This window comes from Megachile rotundata, chromosome 11 (assembly GCF_050947335.1).
Source record: "Megachile rotundata isolate GNS110a chromosome 11, iyMegRotu1, whole genome shotgun sequence".
Lineage (NCBI taxonomy): Eukaryota > Metazoa > Arthropoda > Insecta > Hymenoptera > Megachilidae > Megachile > Megachile rotundata.
Window position 1 is genome coordinate 16,918,970 of NC_134993.1, and position 20,141 is coordinate 16,939,110.

Genomic DNA, 20,141 nt, shown 5'->3' on the forward strand with positions numbered 1-20,141 from the left:
CTCGTACGAAACAAGTTGACCTATCCCATTCTCGCGTCGAGCGGTCACGGAACGATGATTTATCGGACGGTAAATCGAAGATCGAACGTCATCGAGCAATCGAGCACGATATACCGATCCCGATAACGCTGTATACACCGCGAGAGTCGAGTATACAATTTATTGGCAAAGAAATCGACTCGTAGGAGGACAGAACGGTATCAACAAACAGAAGAAGAGACAAAGTCCAAGAGAAGAGATAAGCGAGCGACGAGCGGACGATATCGATCAATGACCAGATCTCGATCGGATCTGGCCCGTTCTTACAACTAATCGTCGTCTAGACGATTTATCGAGCTTATCGCGGCTCGACAATAAGATCGATCTCTAGATGATACCGCGATTACGAAGTAAACACGATCGTAGAAGACCGACAACGATAGCTATCATCTTGATTCTAACAATTCTATATCTGTTACCGCGATTATGATACGCTCGAGAACGGTTTCAATTACGAAACAACCGTAGATTAGGCGGAGCTATGATAAATTCATCTTTGCAACGACTTTGCGTAAGCGTTTCAACTTTCCGGCCGAACGCGTAATAATTTTTACGGTTACCTCGTTTCTGGGATTAACGTTTTCCGAGTAAATTCACCGAAGAGCTTCTTTACACAACTTTTCTTACGTGTCTCCGACTTAAACTCTGATGAATATTCAAACGTACCCGCTCCAGGCTTCCTAGATCTTGGTTGCAGTTCGGTCCATTAAGACAGGTCCGAATCGAGTTTCAAACAATCTGATCGATTCGAAGATATAACGTATCGTTATACTGCTACGTAATAACGTAGAAAGCAATAATCGCATCGACGCTACGTGATTTCCACAAATTTTCCGACGTCATCGCGCGATTGGGAGGGGTAATATATCGTACTGATTAACGAATCGTCGTACGAAATAGTTATCGAAGCGTTTTTACGAAGCCTCGATAACTACTTTCGATTCTGGGAAGAAAATTGCAAACGAGTAGAGGAATCAATTCCGAGAACAGGTTACGGAACGTTTCCAGGAAACGGTAACTCCATCGTGGAGATGAAACAATTGATCCAGTTACTTTTACACGTCAGATAATTGGTTGTACGGTAATAAAAGATTTCGATTCGAGCGCGATAAAAATTGTCAAAAGTTCGAATTCGAGGAACAAAAGAGAAGGCGTGCAAAAAGCTGGAAGAACGGACGGGAAGAGAGGCAACGTACGAGGATGCCAGCGACACAGGGAGGAAGTGACGTCACGGTAAAGTAACGAGCCTCGCTTAGCCGCGATAAGCCGGTAATCGCGCGATCTTAATGAACTCCTCCCATTAACGCTCCGAGGCCGCGACCGGCAGCCAACGTTCGACGAAACCCTTTCCTTCTTTTTCTCTCTGTTCGCCTGCTTTCGATCACCCTCGTCGAATCGGTCAACGATTCTCACTACCGGATCTATATACTGCGAATCGCCGTTTCTCCAACGATCTTTCCTTAGCGGGCCCATTATACGCTACTCGACGTTTTTTCGATTCGTCAGACGGTTTTGCTGATCGGCGAATGTCGATACGCGCTCGCGCGTCACGCTTTAAAAATTTCATACAAATAGCGCGAATTATCGAAATTGTTTGCAAAAAGTCGCACTACAATATCCTATGTAACGTTTAACGATCGTTATCGAGTAGCGAACACGCGCGGTAGAAGTTGAAGCAGCTAAAAGTTGACAGCGATGAGCTACGATCACATAATTGTGCAGGGAAGTTTTGGAGTTTACACGAGATAAGGTTGTTGAGAAGATAGAGAGATAATCGACTGACAACGCACGAAACGGAACTTTCGTGTTACGTGTCGTATATACGTTTGTTGCGCGTTCTATGAACGACGCGAAAATAGTCGCCTTTTCTTTTACAGGAGGAAATCGATTATCAACCGTACACGTATCATCGATGTTTTACATAGAGAATCGATAATGATTTAATGTGTTATATCAATAATAAACTGCTTAGTATCAATCTAATATTTCGTGTAAATATAATAATGGAAAGGGTCAAATAAAATTGATAGATTTTAACGCGATTCGTTAGTGGTAATATGATAATCGACTAATCGTTAAAAAATCTGTGCGTATAAACAATTTCGACTAAACTCTTTTCGGTATCAAAGTATCGCGATATTTCTCGATATAGTACGAAAGCAAAATGAATTTGTCCAAGTAGTAAATACAAACTGCACCGGATATATGAAAGGAACTATAATCGAACTAATATGTATAGATTCGTAACACGACCGCGATTGAGAATAATTGTTTATACTCACTTGTCAGAGATAAAGAAGCATCCCCCTTCAATTGGCTGGCTCTCCGTTGCCTCCACAACAGTAAACTCATGTCAAACACTAGCACAAGATTCCGTAGATGTTCCACTTTGTCGTTTCAAATTGTCACAGTTTCGCGAACAGATTCGAACATCGCGTTCGCGTCGACTCGATAGTTGGTGAAATTCTGGTCCTGGTTGATTTACCCTACGGTTTTTCGAGGCCACAGCAGCGATTTCGACGTGACTCAACCTCGCGCAACCGTCGACAACACGCTCTGCCTATTTCAAGGTGGCCCCGATCAACGCGGTGATCTGATTCGATCACGAACCGATAAAGCGCCACGTTATCGACACGAACTCCGGACAGACTATCGCGATATTTGCGATTCTATCGACACGCATCGATCTCTCCTTCCCTCTTCGTGTGTTTATTCAAATACACGAGCGATTTCAGGCACGACTTCCCTTTGTTTAATTTATCTCGCAGCCATAAACGTGTCGGCTAAAAACTGTCAACATTTTTTAACGTAACAATCTAGGGATTCGAATGTGTAACAATTTGCTGTCCTAACGATCAAGGGATACATCGATCTAGAGAGATCTACCTGAAACGCGAGAACGTAGGGAACGTAACTTTAGAAAATAATAAATACACAGAGAAGAGAAAATAGAAATTCGCTAATATAGATAGAAATTGGTAAACTCGGTGATATGCGTGGCGTGTTCGATCGGCGTATATCGATCTCGGTATCCTTTGGTCTCGCGTGGTAGTTTCGAGGCGAAATCGAAGTGGACCGATTTTGCGGTGGTTGTAGCTGCGACCACGGGAATAAACGAGCCGCGCGGATAATCCGCGTATCGCGGCCGAGCCGTGTGCTCGGCCCGACAGCTACGGGGACACTCTTATCGGGCACTCTCGTTGCTCGATAAGCCGCCGGTACCACGATCGGCATCTTATCGATCGGGCACACGCGCAAAAGCGATCCGCTCGGAAAACTGCCGGCTAATTGCGCGGTACCCTCGACAATTAGGAGCCACCCCTGTCCTGTTACGCGTCACGCTCAAATTTTCGTCACGGCTGGCCATTGGCTCGCGACCGATAACGTCTCGTACCTGGACCACGATAAGGCTAATTGAATGCCGACAACGATACTCGCAAACAGCACTGGGATCACGCTACGATTTTCTGCGGAAAATGCAGCTCCACGACGATAGTCTTTCTCCTCGATTTTTACATTTAATCGTTTGTCGACTCGCTGATTTATATGGGCTTAATTGGCTATTTGGTCATTCCGAAATTCGAAACGTGTCTTCGATGTACCGAATTCAAAGCGGAACTCTATCGTTTATATTTCACGAATTTAAGAGGGATGAAATAGAAACGAAATAGGTAAACGAAGCGTTACGAAAGATTCGTAGAAAATGATTTCTGTTCACTATACGACATAAATGTCGCACAAAATTTAAGCGAAATATGCATCCACTCGAAGGAACGCAACGACGATTCTTCTAAATCCGACGAAATTTGTCCAGCATATTTTCTATTTGCAGAAGTTCCGCTTCCAGAAGTACGATAATTACCAAACTCACTGCCTTTCTTTTTCTTCCCTCGCGCCTCTTTGCCTATTTATCTACTTGCTCTCGGATTTCGTCGACGATCCGATGATCCAACTCGGTGTAGGAACTTCGACTCAACGATCCGAAGCGGTCGATGATCTTTCGGCACAGTGAGAAGCACGCGATTAACGCGAGGAGGCTTTTCGGCGAGGCTTCCGACGACGGGTGTGCTTGAAAAGCGACGGCGAAGACGAAACCGCAGCGAGATGCTCGCCGTTGCAGGGAAACACTATCACTGGTTTCCAAACGGCACCGAGACCCATGGCAATGGCTACCTGTTATCACTCGCCTCTCTCTCCGTTTCCGTCCCAGGACAGCTGCCTTTCTCCTTCTCTCTTTCTCCGTTCTCCTCGCGTTCTGTTACCTCACGATAATGCCGAGCAAACATTCCGCTTTTCCCTTTCGCGGCTAAGCCAGGACGAAGCTGACTACACGCTTCAACGCCGACGGCGTTCTCGGAAGGGCTGTGAATCGTTCATTGTCTCCCGACGATTATTCGAAGAACGATCGACTCTTTTTAGCTTGTTTCGCGCTTCTTTCGGTAAGCGAATTCGTTCGGAAGGAAATTTTCTAATAGGATCATTCAGTTTTCCGACACTTTGGCAGGGAAGGTCTGCGCTTCGCAGAATCGAGAAAACTTCCGAAAGCCGTACAGTCCTTGTCCTACCTTAACCCGCGTCTCTAATAAACCAGCAACGACGAAACGAACTGGCATAGAGTTATCGTACAAACTCTATCGTAGCGCCAGTAAACGAGTATATCGTTATCGATCGATAGCGATACTCACAGGCTGATACGCGCATATTTCAATATCGAATCCTGCGAATTACGTAGGTTGTTCGAGGAAAAGAAAACCGTAAAGATATATGTATAGGTGTATATAGGGGGGTACCAGAGCACCTCCTGTCACCGTCGTCACGAAGCTTGAACTTCGCCGATAGCGTGGCACGATAACGGATAACGATAACGCTCGGCGATACTCGTAACCCAGGCTCCGTGACTAATGGCGATAACGATAAGGACGATCGTAAGACACGTAGGGAACGGGTTGTGTAGCTAATAACCGTACTCTTTGTCTCCTCGCGTCTCAACGACGGCTCGTTTCGACGTTCGCGATTAGATTTTACAATCGTCGCGAACGTCGCCGTCACCTTTTGCTCTTTCTTTTCATCGATTTCCGCGGTATTTCTCTTTTCGCCTATACAAGTATTTTTACGTGCTTCGTCGACGTAAAGAAAGTGAGTGAAATTTTTTGGTGAATTCAAGTATCGGATAAATCGTGATAAATCGTGATAAATCGTGATAAATCGTGAACAGCATAGAACAGGAAGCAGCGAAGAAGACAGTGCGCGAGCAAATCGATTGATTTGGCCTTTCAAAAGTTTGCTTAATTCTCTATCGAATTTTGGAATTTCGATCTGTACACGAAACGTAAACGAACACGGTTACACGTACAAGCTAGTTAAATTTCTGTCACATTACCCGACACACCAGGAAATAATTTACCATGCAGAATTGAATTTACATTCTCGCCATCGAAACGTTCCCTAGTCATTTTTAATAATAACAGGTTCTCGCACTTGGCCGCATAATTCAAACCTCTCTGCCTTTCCATCGCGAAATAAATGATACTCCATCAAAAAGACAAATCGTCCGGTTGAAATCGTTTCAACCTGCGCCAAGTGATAAATTCACAGAATCGAATGATCGACCAGATCGTTTAATTATATGCTCGTAATTTATTCCCGCCTAACGGTGCTAATGGACGCGTCTTTTCACCGTCGCGACGACCCATTTATCGCCTTTTCGTCGATTTTCGACGTTACGCAACTCTCGTTGTTACGCGCGGCTAGCGTATTGCGAAAGCGGACAATTATCGTTCGCACGATCGTTAATTACCTGCCAATAAATTATCGTCGGCAACCTTGCAAGGTTCGACGATCGACGGGAACCAGTCGAACTCGCGCCTCTCGCGAGTTCCTTTTTAATTAGACCCTCGAATGATTTACGGTCAACCGCGAAAATCGTTTCGGTCGCTTTACTACCGATTAATTACTCTCTCTCCGTTCTTTAACGTTCCGCTAATAGTTCCGCAGGACGGTCCGTGATTAGAAACTATCGATACGAATCGAATAGGTGCAATGATATATGTGCTTACAAATGTGCTTACGAGGTGTCACATTTGTCAACGATAATTGTCTTTCTCGGAGGTAGCTAATATGTTACTGCTACAATGTGTAGATTGTTCGCGATATATTCGATATTTCTCCTATTAACGTTTTATCGATCGATTAATCGATTAAACATCTTCGATCGTTCTATTTCCCTACTTTGGTATAATTTGGAGATTTCTCGGAGATTCGGATACACGGGTAAATAATTGGAGGAGGTACCCGTTCGAAGGATGGATGATCGACGTACGCGGTGTCGGTGACCCGGGCCTGTTTGGAGAAACTCGAAGAACGAGCGCGGAACGAAGAAAGAGGAAGAAGGAGGAGAAGAAGAAGAAGAGTTCCTTGGCGCCGTGTTATCTTATTCGTTAAGATCCTCCGGGCAACCGAGAGGGGAAGAAACAGATCCAACAGTGGTCTCACTGTCTCGCAAGATTCTCTCTTGTTTCTCGCCGCGTCTCTTTTCCGAGAGCAGATCGACGGTCCCCGGGGAGGAAATCCAGGAACGGTCTGCCTGTTTCAGTCTAGACGACGACGGAGATAGACCCTTACCCTTTCTCTCTTTCTTTCTGCTCGATCTTTCATATCCTTTTATCTGGACGCTGCTCTCATCTGTCCGGAAAGATGGACAGGGATACGGTAGTTGGTCCTCGCTCGTGCCCGCAGTCATGCCCACTGATTCGTGAGTCTCCTGATAACGCCGTCCAAATAAATTTCTACTTTCTTTACGCGTTATCGCATCTAGTACATGCCTCACGATCTTTCCGGTTTATTAATATTTCTCGCTTTACGAACATTTCGATTACCACGCTTCCCGTATCGTTCGACTCGCGCATTCGTCGATTCGCGTATAATAAATCTTTCCAATTTCAAAATGTCTAATAACATTTCCTAGCAACGCTCGCAGAGAATATTCTCCGAATTGACAGAATACCGTCGAATAAAGACAAAGAATTAATAGCATCCCCTAAGAGCGATACTCCGAGTAGCATTATCGTAACGCTGCTGGACTTTCGGTCGGTTTCAGGACGCGCAGAATCCACGGTTCGCATTAAAAACGCAGCATCCTCCGCGATAGTCGTCCTGGCGTGTATATACTCGGTCGCAGATGTCGCAAAACGCCGAGAGCAGCCGGCACCGAAGTTCTCCGATAGCCTGATGGTCATTTCTCATTTGCGTAATCTCGTCCTGCTACCCTTGCTTTTCTCTCTCTCTCTCTCTCTCTCTCTTCGTCCTTTATCCTCGATATATACTATACGTAGAATAGCTCGAGCGAGAGACAGAGAGAAAGAGAGAAAGAGAGAAAGAGGAACGGAAGCTCTTCCGCGAGCTCCAGGGGCTGACTCGTGCGACCATTTGTTCCGCGGGGCGGTTTTGACGAGGCGAACTCTCCGTTGTCCTAATCGGTGCTGCGACGCCGCGATGCGACACCTCCTCCACCGGGAGCTAATCATAATTGCGCGCCACGATAAAAAGTGTCCGGCTCTTTTTCACCGTCCTAGGCGTTCACCGGAGGGCACGCTCGGACGATGACGAAGTGCAGCGCGCGGATATCGCGATGCCCGAAACGCTCGCGTAATCGAGCCGCTAACGTTGCGACGAGTTTCGCTGAATTTTCTGCGCACCGTACAGGGAAAATTCTCTCCGCTTGGCGATTACTCAGCGTTAGGAAATCGCTTAAACGACTCGGCTCTTTTAAGGATTCGTCGTTCGAATTAGTCCAATAGGCGCTGCGTACACACGCGATTCTCTGTTCGATTCTCAAACGAAATCGTGCAATTTAGCAGAGTGAAATATTCCAGAAACGAGCTATCAAAGTTACCGAACAGTATCACGAAAGCCTTAACCGCTCCCATTACATTCTTTGAAAGTGGAGGAAACAAGCGAGTAAAAAAAAATATACCGAGTAAAAAGAAGTACCTGGTTCGCGGTAATTACTGAAATTATGCCTTCAGAACGTACGATCTTTAATGTGTAAATATAAATACGCACGCTACTCTTGAACGAGCCAATTATGTACTCTTTTTCTTGTTTTCGTAAAAAAAGATCAACCCTCGGTGAAAAGTTCCGCCGCGATGATTTACCGCGATTCAATTTTTAATTATACACCGGCCATATTTCACGCGATATCACGTGAGAACGACTATTCGCATGGCGCGCGCGCGTGCCTGGTCTCCGTATCGGAAGAAGTTTCGGGTAAAAAAAAATCGATGTGACGTTGAAACTGGAAACGGGAAATAGAAAGGAACAGGACCGGATATCCTGTCAAGAGTGATCTAACACCCGATGGTCGATCGCGTCAGGAGGTCGACGAGGCGCAGTTCATCCCTCACGCGTGTTTATACGTCGTTTTCACCCCGTGAACGCGTATCCACCCCTTTGTGTCGACAGGTGAGAAGCGTGCCTCTCGAAAGCCCGTCTGATAGATGGCCGATTTTGACCGGTCATGCAAATGTATCGGTCAATTTCACCCGTCCACGTTTTATCGACGACGGAAGTGCTTTCGAGATCGTCCGACGCGACAAAACGTTCGAAAGATCCGAAAAATTTCAGTCGCGATCATTTAACGTGTTTATTTAACGACGCATGAAATTTCTATCGAGTACGAACAATTTGAAAGAAATTTCGTAAAACAAAGCGCGTAACGATTCAAAAAGGGGTTGAAACGTTTACTCCTAACGTATGCATAGATTTTGTTAAATGTTTGATAGGTTGAAAAATATCGCGAGTTAATAGCTTTCCACGTAGGAACAATTATAGCGAAAACGATCTTTTACGCGAGGATACGTCCGATAGTATCAAGCATCGCCATCGTTCTCTTTGAAATTAATGGTAGAAACAGGGCGGCTGGGCCGCGAACGGAAGCAGGAGTCCTGAATGGATGGATTGCCAGATCCTGATCACTGGCCAGTTCCAGCAGAACTCTGAAGAGTGGTCGAGATAGCGACCGATCCTCGAGCTTGATCGACGATTTGTCAAAGTCTTTCCACGTAACGTAGCAAGACGACGGACACCGCGACAATGCCGTCTAATGCTCGGCTTTACGGCCCTGATATTTAACGTTACATCGCAAAAAACCTGCCTTCGTCTTCTCTGCCGAGGCTTCTTCGGATCGGTCCAACAAAAAACATTGTCCGCCGTGTCTATCCCCTTTCTGCGTTAACGCATTCGACGACTCGGGAACAGAATATTTCTCTTTCTTTCGAGAAGATCGAGTGTTGCTTTCGTGGTTGTTGAGAAATCGTGGATTACGAATATTGGGAAATATTGGTGAATTCGCAAATTTACAAATTACGAACTTCGTGTATCTCCGACGTAACAAGTGTCTCGAGAAAAGAGTTCGAGATCCCGTTTCAAAGAGCGAAGACGTCCTGCCACGTGTTCGAGTATATCCTTTCCGAGCCGCTCGAGGAAACAGGAACGACTTGGCTGTTCGAGAACCGGAAGCACCACGTGTAGACTTAATGGACTGTTGGCGTATGCCACTTAACCGGTTGTTGCGTAAGAGGAACGATTCTCGCCTACCTTTACGAGGGTTGGACACGTGTCCAAAGGGGATGGGAACGGAATTTCAGTCGTTCCGAACGTGAACATCGTGCAACCAGCTATTACAGGATGTTCGCAACGTTAGAAATTCTCTGTTCGAGTCGAGAGCTAGAAATTGGCTGGTATATTTCTTTATTTCGACTGATCGTTCGCTAACGGTCTTTCCTCGATTTCGTACACGCGCACGTTTCGATGCGCGTTACACGTTACTTCGCGATCGTCGATCTTTCCCTCGGCCTTGGCATTTGCGAATAAATGGATCCACTGTCCGTCGGAGGTGGAGGCACGGACAGCAACGAGAGACGGCGCAAAAGAAAACGAAAAAGAAACCGACGCGACGGCGAAACGAGGCTTTCCGCGTGATAAGATAACGCGTTTGTTCGATATCGTTCGCTTAGCACGAAACAGACTACAGAAGGAGCCAACTACGAGAAGAGCGTGTAATTGTCCTGCGTGTATTCACCGCGCAGCTCGAACATCGACTCGCCATTAAGCCATTAACTTTCAGCGGAAACTCGAAATAACCTTTCTACGAATACGTTCGAGAGGTCGATCGGTAAGCGACTACTGACCGGAACTCGCGCAACTAACGAATCGCGTTGAAAAATGCATATCCGCCAGACATCGACATCCTCCTCCATAAACCACCGTTCGAACGATAATTATTCAATTTGTAACTTCGGAGAGCATCAAATACTTTCTTCGTCGGCGTCGCTGTCGTTTAAAATTCATCGAACGTCGAGCTACCCTAAAGAAGCCATCCGCGCGAGAGAAATCATCCCCAGATCCCGGCTGACGGACACAATAATTTCCCCGTCATCGAACGGTCTCATCCATCGCGGAAATCGGCATTTCTCGAAAGAACTTCATCGAGAACTGTCGAGCGTCGAAAAGAAACGAGCTGTCTTTTTCGAACGAACTGTCGAATCGCCGCGACAGAGAACTCGCCGCACCGCGTCGATCCATTGGTCGCTGCAGGGGGTGAGAAAGGGTGGTTTAATCGCAAATTGACTGGTCGTCGCCAATAAAAATTCAATAACGGCTCGGTCGACGTTGGTTATTGTCGAAAGTTCGTACCAGGCCTTTTAACGGCCTCCACCCACGCGGTCTCACCCCCTTCGACAACCCCCTTCTATCTTTCTCCGTTCACCGGCTCTCGTTTCTCTCGCTTTCTTTTTTTTCTCGCTAACATTCGCTCGAAAAATATTCGATGTTATCTGGCCAGCGTGAATTGGCTGCTGACGCTCGTGTACCGAGACCATGTTTCGTTTCTCTTCGGCTCTCTTTTCCATCCCCCGTTTCCTCTCTCTTTTTCGCCGATGCAAAACGGACGCGGCGCGTAAGCTCGTACGCGTGAACGGATAACACCACTTTCGCGTTGTGTTTCTGTTTTGTTTTTACGAGTCGACATTAGCGCGAACGATCGGTTGTAACGAGGGGTTAAGAGAGTGCCGAAAACAACCCCGATCGATTACTCGATCGCGCTGCTAATTGACTCTTTCTATCGTTTCTCGGGAATTCGACCACGAAGAACGCTACCGTGTTTTCCGATAACCGAGTGTAACGATGTAATCTTTCATCGTAATTTCTACTAATATAATCTTCTATTTCCTAACGAATACGAACCGAATAATAAATTTTTGCTCCATCGTCGAACCGTCGAGCGACGAAAACGAATTGTTTAGCGGAAAAAAGTAAGCGGAAAAAAGAAACGATCGACGCAATTGCCGCAGGCGATTGATCGAGAAAATACAAAGTGCAAAGATATCGAACGGTTCGCGATAATGCAACGGCTGAAGTTTATAATGCTATAAAGAATAGCGCGGACAGCCTGAGCGGATAACGAGTCGCTGAAAGCGTCGTTAATTCGCGACCACGTTACATGCCGCGATTTACAAGCTAACCGGGAAATCTGGACATCTTGTCTCTCTTTGATATTTGCAACCTTACCGGGCGAATCGCGATTTTACTTTTGCCGCGTGTTACCAACTACCATGATTTTTTCTATCGATCGGTTGAAAAGTGGACGCGTTTCGATGTTCCTCTCGCATCTTAACTGCGACTTTAATTGGGGCGCGATCAGATTCCGATCCTACTCCAACTTACTTAACGAAGCGTATTTCCCACGTTCTTGATCACGAGAAGCTACATATACGATGCGATAAAAATAAGATGTCACGTATTTTTATCAGGAATTTAGCACGTTTTTGATCGAGCGAAGATTTCGAGAGCATAGCGTAAGAAACATTAGGTTACATCGGCATGGTAGGTACATGGAAGGTGGTATTAACAAATGTGCGCGGTTTAAACATTATTTTCATCGAGGAGCGTGGAATTCGATTTCGCAAGCGTACGTGCGCGGTTTTCGAGCCTAATTGCGAGCTCGATCGAGGCTGCTATTTCGATAAATAGCTAAATAGCGAAATAGCGGCGGTGGCCCCGGTGAAAAGAGCAGCAACGTAAATCGGAGGTTAACGTTTGTCCCGACGTTAACCTTTTCCGCACGAGGCGTCGACACCTGAGATAAGGAACGTCTGTTAAGGTACATGGATCCGAGTCTAATAAGCTTCCCTCGGTTTTCTGCCAGATAAATATCGGCGAGCTCACGGTATTCCGTGCAACCGACCGAGTGATTTACAAGTATTCTGCCCACACATTCTGTCGACCGGATCGTTGGGAAAATTATTCTGGGCAAAAATCGGCCAAGAGCCTTGCGACAGCGAGACTTTGTCGACTTCTGAAGAATTAACCTCGGTTTCACGAACCTAGTCGCTGGAACATCAAAACCCCTATAAAGGCCATCGATTCACCTTACGTTATCTAACGCATCGATACCACCTCTTATCCTTCTCGTTTCTTGCATAATCTCTCGGCCAACGAGTTTAACGGTTGCTCGAAAATTTCCTATTACTTTTACTCGCACTGACTGCGATATTAGAAATTCCTTATTTCGGAATGGAAGGAAGGAAGCGAAATTGAAATTCGAAAAGGCGAAAAGGCGAAAAGGCGAAAAGAACGATCCCGAAAATGTCTCGATCAGAGGAACAGTCGGAAGAGGAAAGGTACGCGCAAGAAAAAGAGAGCGTCTAAAAATACACGGGCTCTAGGTGGGAATGATTCGGTATCTCGGAGGACGTCACGGGGGTCTGAAATATGAGAGATACGATGGACCTCGCCCCCATACCATCCCATTCCCTCGATGGTGCATTAGCGCTAATCTCCGCTCTTTAGTCCTCTCTTTATCTTTCGCTGCCCTCGTCCTCGGCCACTTCCTCTCCCTCTTCTTCTCGGCCGTTCGTTCGTCTCCGTCTTTCTCGCTGGTTCCTCGAGGTTCTACGTCCACGGCCCGGGCTCGGTGTGCCGTATACCTGTTCAACCCGTAGCCCACCTCGGGACACCTTTATCGGCTCGATCTAATCGGTACGATCCGTTATTTGGTGGCCATGTCGGATGCGTGTGCGTGCGCTCGAGAGACCGGGGCTCCAAGCCGAGTTTTGACACTCGGAATCTCATTAGCGATCGTGAAATCCTTCGACCCTGAAGAGGATTACTGGCAGCCCCGCTAGAGAGAAAGAGAAACAACAAGAATAAAAGAGCCAACCGGCCGAGAGGAGATCCGAACGAATTCCTCGGGATTTCACGCCCAGTGTACAACAACTCTTTCTCTCTCGCTCCTCGAACTGCCTCGTTTCGGATAATTATATAATACAAGTCTGGCCGAAATGGGCGGAGTTAACTGCTTGTTCTCCCGAAGGTCGTGCAGGTTTAATGAATTGCTTCGCTGGCCTTTACGCGGCTCGTCTTGGGCGACTTGCTTACTCAGGGTTGCACCCGGTGCATCCTTGCCAACGCTCGCGAAGACTGGTTTTGCGGAATTCGGAAGACCTATGTTCCGCGAAATTAACCCTTTGGATTGCCAATTACGCACCGAACAATATTTATGACACTGCACGGTAATATCCACGTCGGCGGCGAACACCTCTTACGGTTCTACTTACGATCGCGATCTTACCGCGATTCCTCTCAAATCTCCTCGGGAAGGAAGCGAATACATTTTCTTCGCGACATCCTAAGAGAATTCTAATTCTCCAGAATCTCGCGCTAGATAATCTCTTCGACGATTATCCCAACCTTCTTCGATAGACTAACCTTTCTCGTCGGAGAGAAATAATTGGATCGCGACGGAGAATAAGAGGATCATCGTAGCAGTCGATAAATTCGATGCTCCATTTGGAAGGATGTTCGAGAACCGTGAATCGCGGTTATCCCGTTCGAATCTTCGGCATCTGCCGCGGTCGAATCACCGCGGTCTGGTAGCTTCCTAGCGGGTGCTAACGGTAACTAGCTGAAAGTAGAGGAGCGTCGATATCACACGTCGTAGGACATCGCAGTTTCATTCAAATGCTCAGATAACGGGCACGGTAATGGCGGCAAGTTCTCCGACGATGTTTCACGACGCCCTCCGCGACGCCCTCCGCGACGTTACTTCTCGAGAATCAATGAATCCGAACACGATAATCCGAACTTCTGCCAAGAGAACCGCCCAAGTCTACCCTCTAATCTGCCCGCGAGAAGAACGCTACACCGACGACGTATTCCCTCGCTCGAACAGATTAGTTCGCGATAAACGTTTCCTGTTTACGACCTCTTACAAGTATGCCTATTACGAAGCTCAACTTGTCAAAATTTACTTTTATCGCAATCGATATGCAGACTCTGCCGAATTTCATCTATGATAATCGTACTCGAATTGTACGTATGTACGCCGCGTTCGATACTATGAAATTTGTCGGTTTCTTAGCGGTGCCCGTATCGATGCCAAACAAGGCGTCGCAACGTCACGGCTAAAGCTTTCGCGCGTACAGTACCTCTGCCTACGGACGATAATTCTACTTACGCCAATTTCCCAGGTCCAGACAGTCGCGTATCATCCTGCCACGTCAGCCAAATAAACCAGCAGGAAAAAAAAGAAGTCGAAGATAAGCGAAAGGAGTCGGAGAAACGGCGTTTGGCTTCGACGTGCGCTAGATACACGATACGTGATTACACCTAGGTCCGCAACACCCGCGGGAGAGCAACGAGAGAGAGAGAGAGGGAAAGGAGAGAGCGGAGATGGAAGAAAGAGGGTAGATGGAAGGGTGGCAGGAGAGCGAGGAAGAGGGTAGAGTTTGACAGATCTTCATAAAGGCACACACAACTGTGCCGTGGCGATAAGGGAATCGGGAGCAGGCATCTCGTCTCTCGCCCTGCCACCGCCAACCCCCTCTAGCCACGTACCGGGAGCCGGTCCACCCTCAACCACCCCCGTAGAGGCTTCAATGGGAAAGTTGGAGGGAGACAGAAGCACGGACACTCAGTCAGTACGCTGCTATCATTTTTCCACACGAGTGGGCGGCGGCGGCGGTGGTTCCTGGGTGGTGCTACCCTTCTGCCCCTTCTATCCCCTCCTCTTTCACCCTCTACCAACCCCCTGACTGCTCTCTCAACCCTTGAACCTGGACCAACAACTACACCTTCTCGCGATTCGCGGACGTTCCGACACGTAAAACGGAGAAATTTCTTTCGAGCTAACGTTGTTCGTTTCGGGTTCCTTCGCGGTAAGCCAATTATATCTATGCAGCATCGATCGGGACTATACATGTATAAAAGTTACCAACGTCGTCTTGTAGAACAAATGAATATCGATGTACGAACGAAAAGATAAATATTAATAAATAAAATATAATAAAAATAAATGAATGGAAAAGAAATGATGTTTGCGGTTCATTTTTCGAGACGTACAAGTATAAAGCAACTCCATAAAGTCAATATAAAAACAATCTATAATAGCAACACGTTGGAAGATAGATAATCCGAGCCAATCCCGGACCTCTTCATTTTTCTATTTTCCGCCAGTTATGTTTCGCTATTATTTTCATCGAGAGAAAGCCGCTGATAAATCGAACATCGCCGTCAACTACCCTCGCACACCCTCAACCCCTCCCAGTACGGGTTCTGTGCGCGCGTTATTCTCTATAGCGTTACAAATCGCTCCAACTATCTGGCCGCTGTTCTCTCCACCGATGATCGAACGCGTCCGCGCCAAAAGGATTCCTGTTCTATGGTGATAAGGAACCGAGCGATTTCTTAACGTGGATTCCCTTGGAACTCGATGAAGAACGAGCCAATGTCCCGTACCGTCGCTTTTTCCATCCCCTGATTGCTTCTACTCGCTAACACCCTTCTACTCCTTTTTTTCGTTTTTTAACCGTCATCGTGACGTATCGGTCTCTCGATCGTTCTTATCGTCGGTATTTTATTATTTACGGGTACTTACTCGAACTGCCGAAACCGAAACGACGGACGACCAGAGCAATTTAAATAGAAAGACATTGGACACTTACCTGAAACAAATGGAAAGAGCTAGTTAGTATTAATTATCGTTTGTATTCGATGCTAAATTATATTTAATCATTTTTTCTAATAAAGGAATATTGTCGTGTTGAAAGTTAAAGAATCGAAAGAAAATAAGTGTACGGCGTGAAAAATAAAGAATGGTTAGCTACCGATACTCAATTTCCATTCGTTTCTACACGCGGACGGAATAGGAAAGAATATTTTCATCCCTACTACCCGTTTGCTAGCTAGCAAAATTTGTTCATCCCTTTGCTCCGCAAGTTCTCGTCTCGTAGTCAAAAGGAGCTAATCTCTGTTAGCTAAAGCAACGGAATGAAAAGTCGCGAGAGGAGATGGGGGTAGAGGAGATGAGAGGAGGAGGGTGGATGTATCGGCAGCAATCGTGGCGAGGTCTGTGGGCTTCGAGTGGCACGGAGAACGTACAAGGGAGTTTCTGAATAGGCAGTGCCAGGGGATGTAGATACGCCATGCTCGACGACGCCTGAGCGTGCGATTCGACGAACGGGATGCTCCTTTGTCTTTCGTTCGTTCGTTTCGAACCGACCCACCCCTCTTCGTCGCGTCTCTTTTCAAAGCTGGCTCGTTACACGCGGCGGCCAACACGCGAGGAGGAGTGGCTCGAGACGAGCAGCGGCTGATTCAGACAATTATTGTCGATTCGCGCTGGAAATCCATCCACTGCAAACGCCAGCAGCTTTTTCCGTCGTAAAACCACCACCGGACTCGATCTCTGCCCACCAACCTCCCTCCTCTATACCGGCCCTCTTTTCTTTCTCGACTATCCGCCAGTCTCCCTCTGCCGTTTTTAGAATTATCACTTCGTGTTCGAGCTCTCTCGAACGGGACTCTCGTTGCAGCGGATGAAGAGGGTGCCGGGGGAGATTCGAACGGGGATGTAATTGGAATGGGATCCGTTAAAGAGGTAACGCGACACTCGTCGACGTTTATCTGCAGCCGCTCGGAAAGGTAAGCAGAAATTAGCTGGCAGGAGGAGGAGGGTCGAAAGCTGCCTTTCGAGAGGGAAGATACTTGTTCTTGGAGAATTACGTAAAAATAGCTACCATTCGAACGAGATGGAACCTGTTCGAACTACTTCACGAGCGACGAGGCTACGAGATATTTATTTTCGGTGGTTAGGTCTAATTGGCGGTCCGCGAGTGGCGAACGTTAGGCGTCGAACGCGCGATAAGAAGCGTGGAAGCGACGACGGGCCAGGAAGAGGACGAAGAGGGTAATTCGGTGAGGGTGTTCGGTGTCCCGTGCAAGGAAAGCGATCTGGATGGCGTAACCTTAGCCTTTGGGAAGAGGCGTTCGCCAGCCCGTAACTTGGCTGTCGGTGGAGAATCAACGGGGGTAAGGGGAGTCTCGACTCGCTCGACTTGACGCGGCTCTAATTTCCGATAGGACACGTGACTGGAATCGACGATGCGGGACACGTGCGCGCCAGGAACTTTAAGGACGACACACCTCTTTCTTCTTATTCGTGCCTCCTTATCCTCGTCCGGACACCGGCTACGTCTCGATTTATCCGAGATATAATGCCGCACTCGAAGCCGGGTGGTCCACCCTTTATCTCTGCCAGATAATTAGCCCCGATTAAAGCAATTTTGTCCAACGGAATTACGAACGATGTTTGCGGCCCGTTTTCGGACGATTTCGAGTGCACCGCTCGTCGATTATATCGCTCCTGCGATCTGCTTATGTCGAGAATGTTGCTAACAGGCCAACGGAAATGTTCGTTTCGCTTGTTCGTCGAAAAATATCGAACGGAGTTACCGATAAAGAACGGGCATCGTTTACGACCGATAAAAACTATTACTCCAACAGCGACGAATAATTTACGGTATTCGTTAATTAGGTGGAAATATTCGACTCAAATTCTTCCGAATAGATTATGTTCGGTTATCGAATACTTACGACGCGACGCGTCGAATCAAAGCTTACAGTTTGCCCGATCCGATTTAAAATGTTAGAGGATCGAGCAACTTTCACGTGCAACTGGTCGATTTCCCCGACACGCAGGCAACGTCGTGGAAATCGTAGAAAACGCGCAGGGAACAAACGGAGAAACGATTTCCCGGTAGCCAAGTTTCAGCAGCCATTACGGCGCACCTCCGCCGCGTCAAGGAGATTTATGATTTCACCAGGAAGGCTTTCCCTACGTTGCACACGGCACCTTATCCGTTTTTGGCGGCACGCTGGCTGCCCTTAAATGGCCTCACCCCGTCCTATCTGTATCGCGATACCGAACGCACACCCACGCTTCTACTCTGCTCGCGGATGTTGCACTCGGCCGACCTTAATGTCTCACGATTGTATTCAGATCCTACACTTTTTTTTCCACGCGCTGCTCTTCCATCGCTGCGCTCCCGTTGGATAAACTCAGCCGCGTTTCCTTGTCCCGTTTTTTGCTGCGAACCAGGAACGCGTTTCGGACGAAGGGGAAAACTCTGCGCGACACGCGATACCACCGTTGCACTTATCTTCTACTTTTTCCTGCAACCGATTCTACGCTCGGTTGCGACGCACGTTTCCTATCGATCCTTAAATTCTTCTGCTCCCAAATCCCTATATTCTCCGACCAACGATCCTTATGGAAACGAACGATTCCAACAACGGTAATCGATAAAATATCGATTAACTTTGATCGTTCTTTCGAGCGCGAAGTTAGGATGATGCATCGTCGCGTGGATCGATCGAAACGGTACACCCTCTATCATCGCGAGCTTTCATCTATTTTCTCGCGGAACAACGTGCTTCTTTCAATTTCAACGGTTCCTCGTTTCCGCCTCTCGTGACTGTTGGATGAGATCTCTTTCTCGCGAGAGTTCCATATCGAGATGAATCGACGCGCAACGATCGACGAGGATTTCGTTTTGGCCAGCGAGGTGAAATTCAACCGACGGAATAAGCCTGGCACCGCCTAGATCCTCATCTACGATGTTTCCAGCCGTGCGCCAGGCTATGCTTTCATCCCGATTCCTATCGATAACGATCGTATTAAACGCGAGAAAATGATTTAACGATGCCTCGGCAAAAATTGAACGATCAAATGTCCGGAATAGCATACCTCTAGGTAAGATAGGGGTACACATGTTTCTTCCATCTGTCTACGGTTCTTTTTTTTCGCTTCGGCGAAATTCGAGTATAGAGGAAAAGAAGTGTATAGTTCATTGGGCATAAGTACAACGTCGTCGTCGTCGATGGAACATGTCCATCGTTCGGATGCTCGAATTTAATCGTTCCCGGGTCTAGTTGTACCCCGAGAGCAAGCTCGTGAAATCGTGATTCGCGAAATCGAGCGATCCATCTCGCGATCGTTAGTTCCTCGTTCGGCTTTCTCCATTCACCGTCGATTTCTTCTTGTTCGTCTTCGATGTTCGGCTCTCGGGGCCGCGAGAACGAAGATACGAGGCGACGCTATCTCGCGGATAACTGTAAATTATAATTTAACTCGGCGCACGCTCGAAAAAAAAAGCTGCCCCACGGCCGAGTTGCTCGAAGCCAGATCTTCTTTCCGTTTACACCCACGCGAGAGATCGCGATCTCGAAAGCTAATCTTCGGACGTGAACGTGCGAACGTGTTTCGTATATTCTCCACGCGATCGTGCATGGTCGTCTAAAATCGTTCCCCGAATAATAATTCCAGTAGCGACAGACCCGTAAAAGGCGGATTAAATCGACTAGTTATAATAGGAATAGACCCGTTCGATGTACCTGGCAATTTCTTTCAACGATATCCTTCCAATAAACTAGCCCAATTCCCCAACATCCTTAATGGAGTAAAACACATTGAAACCCCCTATCATCCGCAACAATATCGAAGTGTTTCAACAGCGATATTTCACGCGTTGCGATACGAGTCCCGAGTTTCGCTAGCCCGCAGCTCAAAAATTTGACAAACGAAGAAATTAAAGCGCTTATCATCCCCCGCGACCCAAATTGCCCGTCCGTGAGCAAACGGAAGAAGGACGGGGGGTGGCTGCTGCAAAGAGGCTACGGTGGTTAACGTAGACGAGAGAAGACTGGAATTAATCGCACGCCGGAGAAGAAGCCTCGCAGGAACAGCGATATATATACTTTCATCCTTC

General features: G+C 47.2%; 1 protein-coding gene across 4 annotated transcripts in view; it reads right to left on the reverse strand.

Annotated features, from left to right (window-relative positions):
- The window catches only part of ush (Zinc finger protein ush), a 120,766-nt gene that overhangs the window by 36,493 nt on the left and 64,132 nt on the right, over positions 1-20,141 (reverse strand). Inside the window, exons 1-2 of one of the 4 annotated variants that reach the window (XM_076536815.1) lie at positions 3,902-4,225; positions 2,322-2,829 (exon numbers count right to left, since the gene is read on the reverse strand). The exons of 2 other annotated variants lie outside the window; for them this stretch is intronic. In XM_076536815.1, the coding sequence (XP_076392930.1) occupies positions 2,322-2,391 (70 nt within the window). In that variant the 5' untranslated portion in view covers positions 2,392-2,829; positions 3,902-4,225. Of the gene's footprint in view, positions 1-2,321; positions 2,924-3,901; positions 4,226-20,141 lie in introns of those variants that run through there. One more of the 4 variants, XM_076536814.1, reaches the window with a different exon arrangement.